The sequence below is a fragment of the Macaca mulatta genome, chromosome 4 (genome assembly GCF_049350105.2).
Source record: "Macaca mulatta isolate MMU2019108-1 chromosome 4, T2T-MMU8v2.0, whole genome shotgun sequence".
NCBI classification, from domain to species: Eukaryota; Metazoa; Chordata; class Mammalia; order Primates; family Cercopithecidae; genus Macaca; species Macaca mulatta.
Genome location: NC_133409.1, coordinates 127,333,197 through 127,348,177, shown reverse-complemented (window position 1 = coordinate 127,348,177; position 14,981 = coordinate 127,333,197). Strand labels below are relative to the sequence as shown.

At 35.6% G+C, this 14,981-nt stretch overlaps 1 protein-coding gene across 3 annotated transcripts in view; it reads left to right on the top strand.

Moving 5' to 3' along the window:
- FAM83B (family with sequence similarity 83 member B) overlaps positions 1–7,032 on the top strand; it is a 99,344-nt gene extending 92,312 nt beyond the window's left edge. For 2 of the 3 annotated variants that reach the window (XM_028846786.2, XM_077998712.1), the window contains one exon: positions 1,651–7,032. In XM_028846786.2, the coding sequence (XP_028702619.2) occupies positions 1,651–3,952 (2,302 nt within the window). In that variant the 3' untranslated portion in view covers positions 3,953–7,032. 3 annotated transcript variants of the gene reach the window in all.
- Positions 7,033–14,981: the final 7,949 nt, after the last annotated feature.

Below are 14,981 nucleotides of genomic sequence, written 5' to 3'. Positions count from 1 at the left end.
CTTATGACTTTGCATCTTCATATCTTAACTCTCACTGATAAGTGAGAACATACAATATTTGGTTTTCCATTCCTGAGTTACTTCACTTAGAATAATGGTCTCCAATTCCATCCAGGTTGCTGCAAATGCCATTATTTTGTTCCTTTTTATGGTTGAGTAGTATTCCATGGTATATATATACCACATTTTCTTTATTCACTTGTTGGTTGATGAGCATTTGGGCTGGTTCCATATTTTTGCTGCTGCAAATTGTGCTGCTATAAACATGCATGTGCAAGTGTTTTTGATAAAACAACTTCTTTTTCTCTGGGTAGATACCCAATAGTGGGATTTCTGGGTTGAATGGTAGTTCTACTTTTAGTTCTTCAAGGAATCTTTGTACTGTTTTCCATAGTGGTTTTACTAGTTTACATTTCCACCAGGAGTGTAAAAATGTTCTCTTTTCACCGCATGCATGCCAGTGTCTATTAGTTTTTGATTTTTTAATTATGGCCATTCTTGCAGGTGTAAAGTGGCACCTCATTGTGGGTTTAATTTGCATTTCCCAGATAGTTAGTGATGTTGAGCATTTTCTTTTGTATTTTGGTTGGTCATTTGTATTTTCTATTGAAAATTGTCTGTTCATGTCTTTGTCCCACTTTTGGTGGGATTATTTGGTTTTTTTCTAGCTAATTTGAGTTCCTTGTGGATTCTGAATATTAGTCCTTTGTTGGATGCATAGTTCACAAATAGTTTCTCCCACTCTGTGGATTTTCTCTTTACTCTGATGATTATTTTGCTGTGTAGAAGCTTTTTTGTTTAATGAGGTTACATCTATTTTTCTCTGTTTTTGTTGCATTTGTTTTGGGGTTCTTGGTCATGAACTCTTCGCATAAACCAATGTGTAGAAGAGTTTTTATGATGTTATCTTCTAGAATTGTTATGGTTTCAGGTCTTAGATTTAAGGTTTTGATCCATCTTGAGTCGATTTTTGCTTAAGGTGAGAAATGAGGATCCAGTTTCATTCTTCTACATGTGACTTGCCAATTATTCCAGTACCATTTGTTGAATAGGGTGTCCTTTCCATACTTTATGTTTTTGTTTGCTTTGTTGAAGATCAGTTGGCTGTAGGTATTTGACTTTATTTCTGGGTTCTCTATTCTATTCCATTGGTGTATGTGCCTATTCTTACACCAGTACCATGCTGTTTTGGTAACCATAGCCTCGTGGTATAGTTTGAAGTCAGGTAATTTAATGCCTCTAGATTTCTTCTTTTTGCTTGGTTTTGCTTTGGCTATGCAGGCTGTTTTTTGGTTCCATATGAATTTTAGGATTGTTTCTTCTTATGTGAAAAATGATGATGGTATTTTGATAGGAATTGCATTGAATGTACAGATTGCTTTTGAAAATGCACAGCAAGTTTTTCTTTGGACTTCTGGGAAGTAGTGAATTCAAAGCCATAATTTGAGTTGCATTGATATTTAAAATGTGAATATGAGGATGGGAAGACATGTAGTGCATGTAATGATGGTAAATATTCTAAATAATGGTAGCCAAAGAAAAGTACAAAAACATATTTCAGTCATTAAGTTTTACTTTTTCTAGTAGAACTATATGTTATTATCAATCTTTTAACTTAAATGATTAAAATTTTTCCATTTTTTTCCCCAGCTATATGTGGTCATTTGAGAAAGCTCACCTCAGCATGGTTCAGATAATTACAGGACAACTTGTTGAGTCCTTTGATGAAGAATTTAGAACTCTCTATGCCAGATCCTGTGTCCCCAGTTCATTTGCTCAGGAAGAATCAGCAAGGGTGAAGCATGGCAAAGCCCTCTGGGAAAATGGCACTTACCAACATTCGGTTTCTTCATTAGCATCTGTTTCCAGCCAAAGAAACCTTTTTGGTAGACAAGACAAGATTCATAAACTAGATTCTAGTTACTTCAAAAACAGAGGGATATATACTTTAAATGAACATGACAAATATAACATAAGAAGTCACGGATACAAACCTCATTTTGTTCCAAACTTTAATGGTCCAAACACAATACGTCACTTCCAACCCAGTCAGATAAATGAAAATTGGAAAAGACATAGTTATGCTGGGGAACAGCCGGAAACAGTGCCATACCTCCTGCTTAATAGAGCTCTGAATAGAACCAATAATCCACCTGGTAATTGGAAAAAGCCATCTGATAGTCTCAGTGTGGCGTCCTCATCACGGGAAGGCTATGCAAGCCACCACAATGCACCCGCCCAGAGTTTTGCCAATCGGCTTGCACAGAGAAAAACAACAAATCTTGCAGACAGGAATTCAAATGTTCGGAGGTCTTTTAATGGAACAGATAACCATATCCGCTTTTTGCAACAACGAATGCCAACTCTTGAACATACCACAAAGTCATTCCTACGTAACTGGAGAATTGAATCCTACTTAAATGATCATTCAGAAGCTATACCAGACTCAAATGGATCAGCTTTAGGTGACCGATTTGAGGGCTATGATAATCCTGAGAATTTGAAGGCTAATGCCCTTTATACTCATTCTCGGCTTCGTTCCTCTTTAGTATTTAAACCCACTTTACCTGAGCAAAAGGAAGTTAACAGTTGTACAACTTGCTCCTCAAATTCAACTATCATTGGTTCTCAGGGAAGTGAGACACCTAAAGAGGTCCCAGACACCCCTACAAATGTACAGCATTTGACAGACAAACCCTTGCCAGAATCAGTCCCCAAGCTCCCATTGCAGTCAGAGGCACCAAAAATGCACACCTTGCAGGTTCCTGAAAACCACTCAGTAGCCTTAAACCAAACTACAAATGGCCATACTGAATCAAATAACTATATATATACAACCTTGTGTGTAAATAAGCAGACAGAAAATCTAAAGAATCAACAGACTGAGAATCTACTTAAAAGGCGAAGTTTCCCATTATTTGACAACTCAAGAGCCAACTTAGATCCTGGAAATAGTAAGCATTATGTATATAGTACACTTACCAGGAATCGAGTTAGACAACCAGAAAAGCCCAAAGAAGATTTGCTGAAAAGTTCTAAAAGCATGCACAACGTGACTCATAACTTGGAGGAGGATGAGGAGGAAGTCACCAAGGAAAACCCTCCAAGTAGCACTACTACCAAGTCAATTTCCATTGCTGCTTTACTTGATGTGAATAAAGAGGAATCCAACAAAGAACTCACTTCAAAGAAGGAAGTTAAGGGTTCCCCAAGTTTTTTGAAGAAGGGGTCTCAGAAGTTAAGGTCATTACTTAGCCTTACCCCAGATAAGAAAGAAAATCTATCCAAAAATAAAGCACCTGCCTTTTATAGATTGTGTAGTAGCTCTGACACATTAGTTTCTGAGGGTGAAGAAAATCAAAAACCAAAGAAATCAGACACAAAAGTTGATTCATCTCCTAGAAGAAAACATTCTTCCTCATCGAATTCTCAATGCAGCATCCACAAGAGTAAGGAAGATGTAACAGTTAGTCCATCTCAAGAGATAAATGCTCCATCAGATGAAAATAAAAGAACACCTTCTCCAGGTCCAGTTGAAAGCAAGTTGTTGGAAAGAGCAGGAGATGCCTCTGCCCCAAGATTTAACACTGAACAGATCCAATACCGAGACTCAAGGGAGATTAATGCAGTTGTTACTCCTGAAAGAAGACCAACTTCTTCTCCAAGGCCAACGTCCAATGAGCTTCTACGATCTCATTCAACTGATAGGCGTGTTTACAGTCGTTTTGAGCCGTTTTGTAAGATTGAGAGCTCTATTCAGCCAACAAGCAACATGCCAAATACCAGTATAAATCGCCCAGAAATAAAATCTGTGACTGTGAGCAACAGTTATGGCAGGTCTAGTCCAATGCTTAATTACAACACTGGTGTTTATCGCTCGTATCAACCCAATGAGAACAAGTTTCGAGGATTTATGCAAAAGTTTGGAAACTTTATACACAAAAATAAATAGCTATTGAAATGCAAAATGAATGAGGCTATAAATATTTGTCCAAAGAAAATTGTGGACAGTCTTTGTAACATGCCAATAGATTTTCCTAAGGACAGAATTATGGGTATGATATCTATGTTTACCAGTGTCCTTGTATAAAGTTATTTTCCTGTGTGATAAAGTTAGGGTCTGCTGTAGATAGAATTTCTCTGTAAACACATGATTTGTAAGTGGTAATGGTAAAAATAACAGGTGTATTTAAATCATTTTCTTTAGACTGAAGATTTTAAGTCTTACTTAGAAACTTTCGTGGATGATGTATGGTGTATGGTGTATGGATTTTAACCATTTCCTTTTAAAAAGGTCATACTACCCTCAGTAACCCTTTATGTCTTTATAATATTTTCATATCTTCAAAAATATAAGCAAATGGGACAAAGCCTTTTTCTAAGATTAACTTTAAATTCTACAGGATAACTTGTTATATTTTATTAATATTAATTTTTCTCTGTTGCATTGTACAGCTGTTTGGGCAACAGCAGTACCTTTTAAACTTTTTTTTTTTTTTTTTGCCTGAAGTGTTTGCAAAGTATCAGCCTCATGTAGTATAATGACATTCGTAGGAATTTATTTTCCTAAGCCTTTGAAAACGGTCTGGGATGTGCTTCTCTCTACACTGGACCCAGGGAGCTGTCCCCCTCTTACCCATAGGCTGCTGATTTTTTATAGTCATTCCTTACTTCACATTTAGAACAAACCAGTAGGAATTTAGAAAATCTGAATGGATTCCCCCTCCTTTTTCTTTTGTGTAAAAGCTTTTAGAAATGTAAATTTCTGCCTAAATTTTTGTCAGATTGGCATGACAATGCGAAGGGGTCCTTCTTGCAAAAATTCTTGCTCCTTTTTTTTTCTCTTTTGAGATGGAGTCTTGCTCTGTCTCCCAGGCTACAGTGCAGTGGCATGATCTTGGCTCACTGCAACCTCTGCCTCCCCAGTTCAAACAATTCTCCTGCCTCAGCCTCCTGAGTAGGTGGGATTACAGGTGCACACCACCACACCTGGCTAATTTTTGTATTTTCAGTAGAGACAGGATTTCACTATGTTGGCCAGGCTAGTCTTGAACTCCTGACCTCATGATCTGCCCACCTCAGCCTCCCAAAGTGCTGGGATTACAGGTCTTGCTCTTCTTTAAGTTGTGCCAAATATTATATGACTGCATAGTGTTTTTGTAAGAATATCATTGGGAAAATGAAAAGTTGTACTGGGCTAGTTCGTCCATGATTTGAGGATGATATTCAGATTATAAGATACCCTTTGTCTTTCTTACAGTAATGAAGTATAAGCTCCATATCTGTTCCAGAGACTTTAACTTGACTTTGCTTCATTCACAAAGAACAGATTCAAGAAGCAATGCATCCTGTGAGAAGTGTGAAGTGTTTTTACATCACTTTAAATATATTACTTAATACATTATAAGTTGCTGTGTGGAGCAGTATACTGTTGTTTTAAAAATGGAAGATTCAGACAAATTTTTATATGTATCTCATTAAAATAATTAAAATAATGGTATAAAATTTCTATGCCATTAAAATAATTTTCCATAGTGTTTAGAAACCATGAAAAAGAAAACATAGCAGGAGAAAATATGACAGGAAAAGAAAACCTAACAAAGGCCTGAACCCACAGTTAACCAAACTAGACTGACTTTGTTATTACCCATTCTTTGTTAGTATTGGATGGGGAATTAGGATAATGAGCCATTAGGCAGTTCTGAAATGGAAAGCCCTGAAATTTAGTGCAATGTAACTTTAAAATTGAAATTATATAAAGAGTAGAAGTTTAATCATGTTTAATTACAACCAAAAGCCTATTGCCTTTTTGTACAGAAATTTCCTTAATTTCAGGAAATATAGATAGCTTATGGAAACATCCTTTTAAATAGTTCCTGAGCTCTTCCTCTTAAGTGGAATTGAGGAGTACAGAATGCTTTATTTCATCATCCCCTGACAGGTAACTTACGCTTTTGCACAGCAGATTTCCTTTTCTCTGCGTTTTTTAAAAATTGTTTTTCTTGCATCTTTTTTCTTCAAAAATATCTATATTTGAGAATATGTACATAGCAACTTTCCAAAGTCTCTGTGGCCAGGAAACTCTCCAGGGACAAGACTGAGCAAGAATATAATACTTCAAAAAATTTACAGCTACTGTTTAAGTTTTAAACAGACACCACCACAGTTTGTGGATGAAATAGTTTTAGGCAATATACTTTCTGTCTTTTTCTCCCCATATTAATATTGGGGGACAGATAATATCACTTTGATGTACATTGATATTAAAGTTTGGTAATGCAGTTTTTACTCTATATGTAATACTGTACATTAGTTTTTAATCAGAAACACAAGAAAATGGGTATAATTTCAAAGTAGTTCTTGGCAGATGGCTAGAGAATACTGTAAGTGACCCTGTATCCCAAATACGCAGATATCCCTCTATTACAAGTTTGGGATTAGCCATAATTCTGATAGGGCGTGTTCAGATATGGGGATATGTTATCAGTCTACACTTGTGGAAGCAAATATCTTGTTTAATCAAGATGATGTCTAGTGTCATCTAGATAAACAATGCAAAAAGTTTAATTCTGGCTGAATTCAGCTTTACTCAAGATCCACATATTCAAGTATCGTTCCACAGATATTTCTGTGTTCTGTGAATATCTGTTGATTCTTAATGTGCCTGTGGCTAAGGGATGCAAACTAGAATTGTTTTACACTGACTATATATGTGACATGTACAATGCTGTTTTTTTTTAAATAACTTTATCATGATATTCAGATAGATTCTGGGTTCTAGAATATTTAAAACAAAAAGGATAAAATGATAAACCAAAGAGTCAACTTGTTAACTTCTTTTTTAAGAGATGGGTTCTCGCTTGTATGCCCAGCCTGGACTCCAACTCCTGGGCCCAAGCAATCCTCCAGCCTCAGGTTCCTGAGTAGCTCAACATTTTATATATGCACGATGTTATAAAGAAATATTCTTCCAAATGAACTTCTGTTTTTAGATCAATAAATGAATAATAAATTATTTTGTACAAACATCAATATATTGTAAGCTGTTGTTTTTTTAATCTTCATACTCTGCATTTCTGCATTCAAGCTCAGTCTTTCACCTAGTTATTCTAATCAGGAATTTAGATGTGGACATATTTTTAAATATTTCTTCATGAACTTTGAAATCATCTTTAAAACATTATTTTGATTAGCAATTATATTTCATATAGTAATTTATTCATATTTGAAATTCAGTGGCAATTCTCTTCCTTTAAGCGAAATATTATATATCCACGTTCTCTTTAGTTCTGTTATTACTGTAATATAGTGGTTACTTTAAATAATTTTTACTTTTTTTTTTTTTCGAGATTAAGTCTTGCCCTGTCACCTAGGTTGGAGTGCAGTGGCACCATCTCGGCTCACTGCCACCTCCGCCTCCTGGGTTTAGGCAATTCTCCTACCTTAGCCTCCTGAGTAGCTGGAATTAAAGGCACCTGCCACCTAATTTTTGTACTTTTAGTAGAGATGAAGTTCCACCATGTTGGCCAGGCTGCTCTCCACCTCCTCACCTCAAGTAATCCGCCCCCACTTGAGCTCCCAAAGTACTGGCATTACAGGCATGAGCCACTGTTCCTGGCCTAATTTTTACTTTAAAAGATAGAGAATCTTTAAAAAAGAAAAAAAAATGATGGCTGACTTCTGTATAACTTCATAGCATTTGGTTTGCGTAAAATATTCTAAATGTGCATTTGTATTAGTGACATTGTTACAGTCTGAGAATTAGTGAATTAAGACTCAGAATTTATTAGAAAAAAATATCCTTTTTATCACAGATTATGAAGTAGTTGAAATAGTGTGTATTGCAAATTAAAAATTGTGTCCTTTTAAAGGCAAATGTGCTTTTTAACTAGTTAATCATAACGAATGGTAGAACAAATGGTAGAATAAATTAATCATAAGTGCCAAAGTTTAAGAAAAGCCTAGTTCAGTTAGCATAGTAAGGGAAATGGATAAGACTTCACTTTTGTGGCCATCTGAAAGGGAAGTTATCAATAGGTTCAGTTGGTTTAAGGAGTCAAAGACCATCTTGAGTAATTGGACCTGGGAAAGATGGAAGGGCACTGAAGGGGATATATGTGTATCCTGTCCAGGGAAACACTTGACGTAAGGGGAATTACCTGAGCTTCAAGCAGTGAGAAACACAAGCAAGAGATATACAGAGGAATATTTCTGAGTTAACAAAGGGTTAGTATGTTAAGTTTGGACATTTCTCCTATAATATGAATGTTTCAACAATCTGGCTGATTTATTTAACAGTTATACTGGGGACCTACTTTGTTCCAAGTATGTAGGTTATAGTAGGCTTTTGGTGGAAAAAATAAAAATTAAAAAAAAAAAAAAGGTTGTCTGGATAATCAGGATAATCAGAGGCTGCCAGCAAGTTTTCATACATGTTTTAAGAATACCCCAACTTACAGCAAAAGCCTGTGTTACTTGAGGGGTATTTGTCCTAACTTGTTACTTAATGTACTCCTAGTGCCTAAAAAAGGGTGCAATAAAAGATACCTGATAAATACTTGATGTGTGAATCCAGTCATTTCCTTAGCTGCAGTTAGGAAAATATAATAGTCCATTAATATCCATACATTAAAATAGGCATTTTATAACTACCTGAATAGGCATTTGTATTAGAAGATGTAGATAGGTTAATGCAGCAAGGTGCTAGTTTAAACTTCAGCCACATTAACCCTAGAATCTGGGCATCTTTAAAGACCCAGAAGTATTGGTCTTCCTAGCATATATTTTTGTGCAGGAAAGAAAACCCCTGATGAATTCATCTTGAAGGAAAAAAGAGTAGAGCTCAACAAATCAAGTTCAAAGGCAATTGGTACATGAGGGAAGGGAGTGGTGATTTTGTGTTAGTCCTTTAGATTTTCAGCTACCATAGGGAGGTTGTATGGGAACTGTAATTGAAGAATGGCTCCTCTAAAATCTGTATAGTGAGGACAGCCTGGTGTCAGTAGTGACAGCAGCGAGCACCTTCACTGAGGACCTCAGAACACTCGACCTCTTGCTTTCAACAGCAGCCCTTGTGCTATTGTTGAAAGGTTATAACAACTGCAGACACAATATACAAAATTGGACTTTGACAGAATGATCACTATTTTACTTTCATTAGGTAAATTTAGAGTCGGGCATGGTGGTGCATGCTTGTAGTCCCATCTACTCGGGAGGCTGAGGAATTGCTTGAACCTGGAAGGCCCAGGTTGCAGTGATCCAAGATCGCGCCACAGCACTCCAGCCTAGGTGAGAGAGCAAGACTCCATCTGAAAAAAGAGGTAAATTTTTAAAAAGTCCAACAACAAAACCTTTTATCAGGGATTTGTTTTAGAAAACAACATTCAGTGTATATTTTAATTTTAGCGTATTTTGCCTCTAAATTTCTTTTTAGCATTTTAATAATCTGTATGTGTCTCAATTCGATTGGCAGATTCAGTTAGACTCCATAGCCTACATTTCAGAAAGAAACTTATTTTTTCTTATTGTTTGTGTATTTTTGGTTTGCGTGTTGGTTGCTTTACACATTACCAAAATTTAATGTTAGTTAACTGCTAAGGCTAAGTCAGATAGTTATTAAGTATTCTAGTTAATTGGGATCTACCATAAAGCTAAGAACTAAATGTATTTCTATAAGTGGAAAGTCTAAAATACTTGAAGTTTGATTTCTTGTTTTTCTTCTTCAAGCAGAATATAATGTTGTTTTTTAAAGACAGAAGGAAATTGTTATGTATTTTGCTAATTCAAGTATGAAAAAATATTTTGCTTCGCAAAGCATTTACAAAATGTGTTTCATGTGACACAAAATTAAACAATACTGGCTACACCATGTGCTTTCACAGTGCTTGACATAGGGAAGGGACTTAATAAGTGCTGATCTCATTTTATTTTCAGATGAAGAATTTGAGAGAGATTTTGCATTATAAGTTAAGGCAAAAGACATTGTTTTGAAATAAAATTACATAGAAATGGAAAAAAGAGCACAGAGCAGGTGAAAGGCCTAATGTTACTTCTACCTTCTGGTAACTCACTTTTTGACACTAAACTTATTTGTACTTGGTTTCCTTCATATGAAATAAAACATTGTATTTTACTTTATGAAAATATGTAAATATTAAAGACGTCTATCTTACAAGTTGTGCCCCTTTGAAAGGGGCACAAGGCAAATATTACCATAGATCATCATCCCTCTTGCATTGTTTTTCTACTTAGGTAAAAACAGTAATAATATTTAAATTCTTAGTAGTTCTCTTCACTGGACTCAGTGTTTAGCAAAAGGGTAGATTTCCAGATGCTGGAATTAAAACTAAGTATTTGAGAGTAAAATATAATTAAAAATGTCATCTAGATTAAATGTTTATGTATGAGCTTTAAGGCCCATATAATCAGAGGTCAGAGACTAGCTGGAACAGAGTGATTTAGAGGTAGAGCATGCAAGTAGCAGGTGCTGCTCCTAGTGCCCCCAAGATTGGACGTGTTCTGATGCAGCCACCCTGTGACATGCGTAGAGTAACAATGACTCCATCAGTCAGAATGACAGAACCCATTTCTTATTGTTGGAATCCTACAGACAATGATTTTCAGAGACTGTAAAATATTTTAATACCTAATAAACCTGGGAAGTTATTTTTAAGTTATCTTTATCTAATGTCAGGCAATTACTAGAATGAGATTCTATGAACTTTCTACCACAATAGCAACACATCTGAGTTTGGTTAATGGCAAAATCTGTGTTTAAAGATGGCAACCAGGATTGATTATTATACGTACTACATGATAGATTTTAGATTAGTTACAAACTTTGCCATGTTATACTCCATATTGACTCATCAAATTCATGCAAGGCTTTTTTTCCCCCATAATATTACTTGATGTATATAATCAAAAATTACTTATAGGTCATTTTTTTTCAAGTGCTTACCCAATTATTTTCCATTTACACCTAGACGTTATCTTGTTCTTATTTCTCCCTAGACCATGGTAATACATTACAGAGCTAGGATGAGTTGGGTTTTTTTTTTTTTTTTTTTTTTGAGACGGAGTTTCACTCTTGTTGCCCAAGCTAGGGTGCAATGGCACTATCTCGGCTCACTACAACCTCCACCTCCCGGGTTCAAGCAATTCTGCCTCAGTCTCCTGAATAGCTGGGATTACAGGCATGCGCCACCATGCCCGGCTATTTTTTTGTATTTTTAGTAGAAACGGGGTTTCTCCATGTTAGCCCACTGGTCTTGAACTCCTGACCTCAGGTAATCCGCCCGCCTCAGCCTCCCAAAGTGCTGGGATTACAGGTGTGAGCCACCGTGCCCGGCCGATGAGTTGGTATTTTAATTCAATATGCATACTGTCAAACTAGCTAGCACACATCAAACACTGTCTTCAAAATTATGGGGTACAGGCCTCAAGTACCTTAAAACACATCTATAGAAATAATGTAAATACATAAGAACAATTATTGAAGGGTTAGAGATTATAACACAATGTATAGGTTAAATGTATTCATTTTTATCAAGCTTTATTATTCTTAAATGTAGTAATGTAGATAATATCTATTAAATAATTCAAAAACTGATTTGTCAATATTTAGATGCCTATATGGCTTGCTAATATCAATAACTTAGTGGTACTCAGTTTTTCATTTTCAATATATTTATTTGACCAGTTAAAATTGATTTGAGGCTTGAGAATAAGTCTGAGGTAAAACATTTATTTTATCAGTTAAAATAAGTTTGAAACTTGAAAACAGGTTTGAGGAAGTATACTTATTTGATCAGTTAAAATAGATTTGAGAGTCCAACTAAGTTGGAGGGGCAAAAAATAAAGGCAGTTCAGTGGGACTGCATAAGATGCAACAGTATCACTAACTGGTCCAATATAAAAAATGTTTATTATTTGTTAATGGCACATCCCAGGAGGCCTAGCTTGTACCATAGAAAACAAATGACATGGGTAAAAGCAAGTGTATTTATTAATAAAAGCAGAATGGCATTTAACTTTTTTAATCAGAAAAAAATGGACTGTACAAATAAAATCTAAGGAGTGACTTGGGATGCCTAGAGAATATAGGAAACTGGAAGTTTCTCTGTAATTGCAAAGCTAAAAAACAATCCGAATGTAGCACTAGAAAGTCCAGCAAAACAAAGAGAATTGCAGATGATTTTACACAGAACAGAACACAGGTAAGTGTGAACGTTCAGGAAGACTCTTTTTATGCTAGGGTCAAGTTTAAATAAAGGATACAGTTTAATCATCTGGGACAATATTGTTGACAATATTGCTTATTGTTTTATCTTTAAATATATAGAGTCAGAAAAAAAATTTTTGAAGGAAGGACAATACATGAAATCAAGCATAACTTTGTCCATAATGTGTCTCAGTCTTCAACTGTTTAGACCAACCCCAGAAAACTCTTCTGCCGCAGACTTTATGATGAGAACCATGTGATGAAATTAGAGTAACATTAGGGAGATGCTTAAAAGATTAGGAGCTTTATGAGAAGGTTAATATTTAATATGAGTTATGGAAGATTTTTAAAGTGGGCATTGGATAAGAGGGAGATTAATTCATGAAGGATTATTTTATGACATAGAACAGTGTTTGCCATTACTTTTTAGCAAAGACTGAAATAAATTTAGTCATTCATCCTTAGTAGGCTTAATTTAAATTAAAAATAGAATAGAAAAGAAAATATTAGAGTATGTCACAAATAGCAACAAGCATTTGATGTCATTTTAATTGTTCATATTTGTGTAGGCACTGGTCATGATGGAAAATGTATTTCTTTTTTAAACTTTATTGTAGAGAATTTCAAACATACACAAAGGTGAACATATATTTGAATGAATGTTCATTATCCATCACCTGTCCTATATACCCATTGATATGGTTTGGCTGTCACCTAAATATCATCTTGAATTGTAGCTCTCATGATTCCCAATGTTATGTGAGGGACCTGGTGGGAGATAATTGAATCCTGGGGGTGGTTTTCCCCATAACTGTTCTCATGGTAGAGAATAAGTCTCATGAGATCTGATGGTTTTACGAGGGAAAGCCCTCTCACTTGGTTCTCACTTCTCTCTTGTCTGCCACCATGTAAGACGTGCTTTTTGCCTTCAACCATGACTGTGAGGCCTCCCAGCGACGTGGAACTGTGAGTCCATTAAACCTCTTTTTCTTTATAAATTACCCAGCCTCAGGTATGTCTTTGTCAGCAGCGTGAGAACAGACTAATACACCCATTAAACTGTGGATAAGCATTTTTTGTTTACATTCTTAATTACATCACCATTTTGCATTATTTTGAAGCACATCTCACAAGTCATATCTGTGTTTCCAATGTATCTCTAAAATTTAAGGATTCTTATCTAATGTAACTGTATAATACCAGTACAAGTTATTTCTTAATATCAGCAAAGATCCAAAAATGTTTTTCTTTGTTTGGCTCATAGTCAACATTAAACTTCACTTAAAAGACATGTCCTTAATATTATACACTGAGGATTGACTTGATATTAGATGAGGAAAATTTCTGACAAAATTTTTGGGTTAGTTTTCGACAGAGATGTAAAATGGCAAACATGGTGTACTTTAAACATGAAAATAACTTTTCCTTTACATTGCAAGTAAATGAGAAGAAAACTGGTATCTTTCCAGATTTGTAGTCCTTCCTCAAATATGTACAATTTACTACTCAATCATTTATCAACTTTATTCAAACATCACTACAATTGTTATTTACAGGTGTACTTACTAAGCATGTTGCCTTATATTGATTTGTTTAATCATTCACTGAAATTAAATGTCCATTATTTGCTAGATAACTACGGTATACTCATCATCCCTTTTTCCAGGAGCACAGTTCAATGAGCAAGGAGTCACAAACACACAACTAACATGCCATTTGAGAAGCCATAGTGGAGATACTGCATGACAGTAAGATAAAAAAAGAGATACTCTATGTAAAGAAAAAAATATATACTGTAAAAAGAAACAAAAGCATAAAAGGGCCATGCGTGGTGGCTTATGTCTGTAATCCCAGCACTTTGGGAGGCCAAGGAGGGGTGGATCACAAGGTCAGGAGTTCAAGACCACCCTGGCCAAGATGGTGAAACCCCGTCTCTACTGAAAATACAAAAATTAGCTGGGTGTGGTGGTGGGCGCCTGTAACCCCAGCTACTTAGGAGGCTGAGGTGAGGTGGAGGTTGCAGTGAGCTGAGATAGCACCATTGCCCTCCAGCTGGACAACAAAGCAAGACTCCATCCCACCACCCCCCGACTCCCCAATAAAGAGCATAAAAGGTATTTTTCTAAAACAATTAAGTTTGTGTGATTTGAACTTAGCATTTATGGAGGTGCAAAGGAGAAACAGTAAATGATAGAAAACAGATTTTAGAGCAAAATTGTAAGGGGTCTTATGTGCCTAGCTGAAGTAGACTTTACCTTGGAAATAGCGAGGAATTTTTGGAGGCTCTTAGGTACAGAATGACCTTTATTTTTATTTTTATTTTTGTTAAAAATAAATCTCAAGAAGTGATACAAAAGATGGACTGGAAGGAAACCTGGAGGCTTGGAGACCAACTAAGCAGCTATTTCAGTAATCCAAGAAATTTGTAATGAGTGACAAACTAATACAGTGGCATTGGGGGAAGAATAGGAGAAAAATTGAGAAATACTATGGGATTGAAATAAAAATTAATAACAAATGTATTATTTTTATTTAAAAGGGGGTGAATTTTAGATAATTCCAATATTTTTATCTTGGGAAACTGCATGGTCTTCTTAGCTTAGATAAGGCATGTAGAAGGAAGAGCATGTTCAATGTGTGTTTGTGTGAAGGGTACAGGGCACAGTGATGGTGAGTCATTTGCAGTTGGATTATGTTTCAGTTGACCATGAGACACCTGGGTACCCATTAATGGGTACCCAGGTTATAGGTATGCATT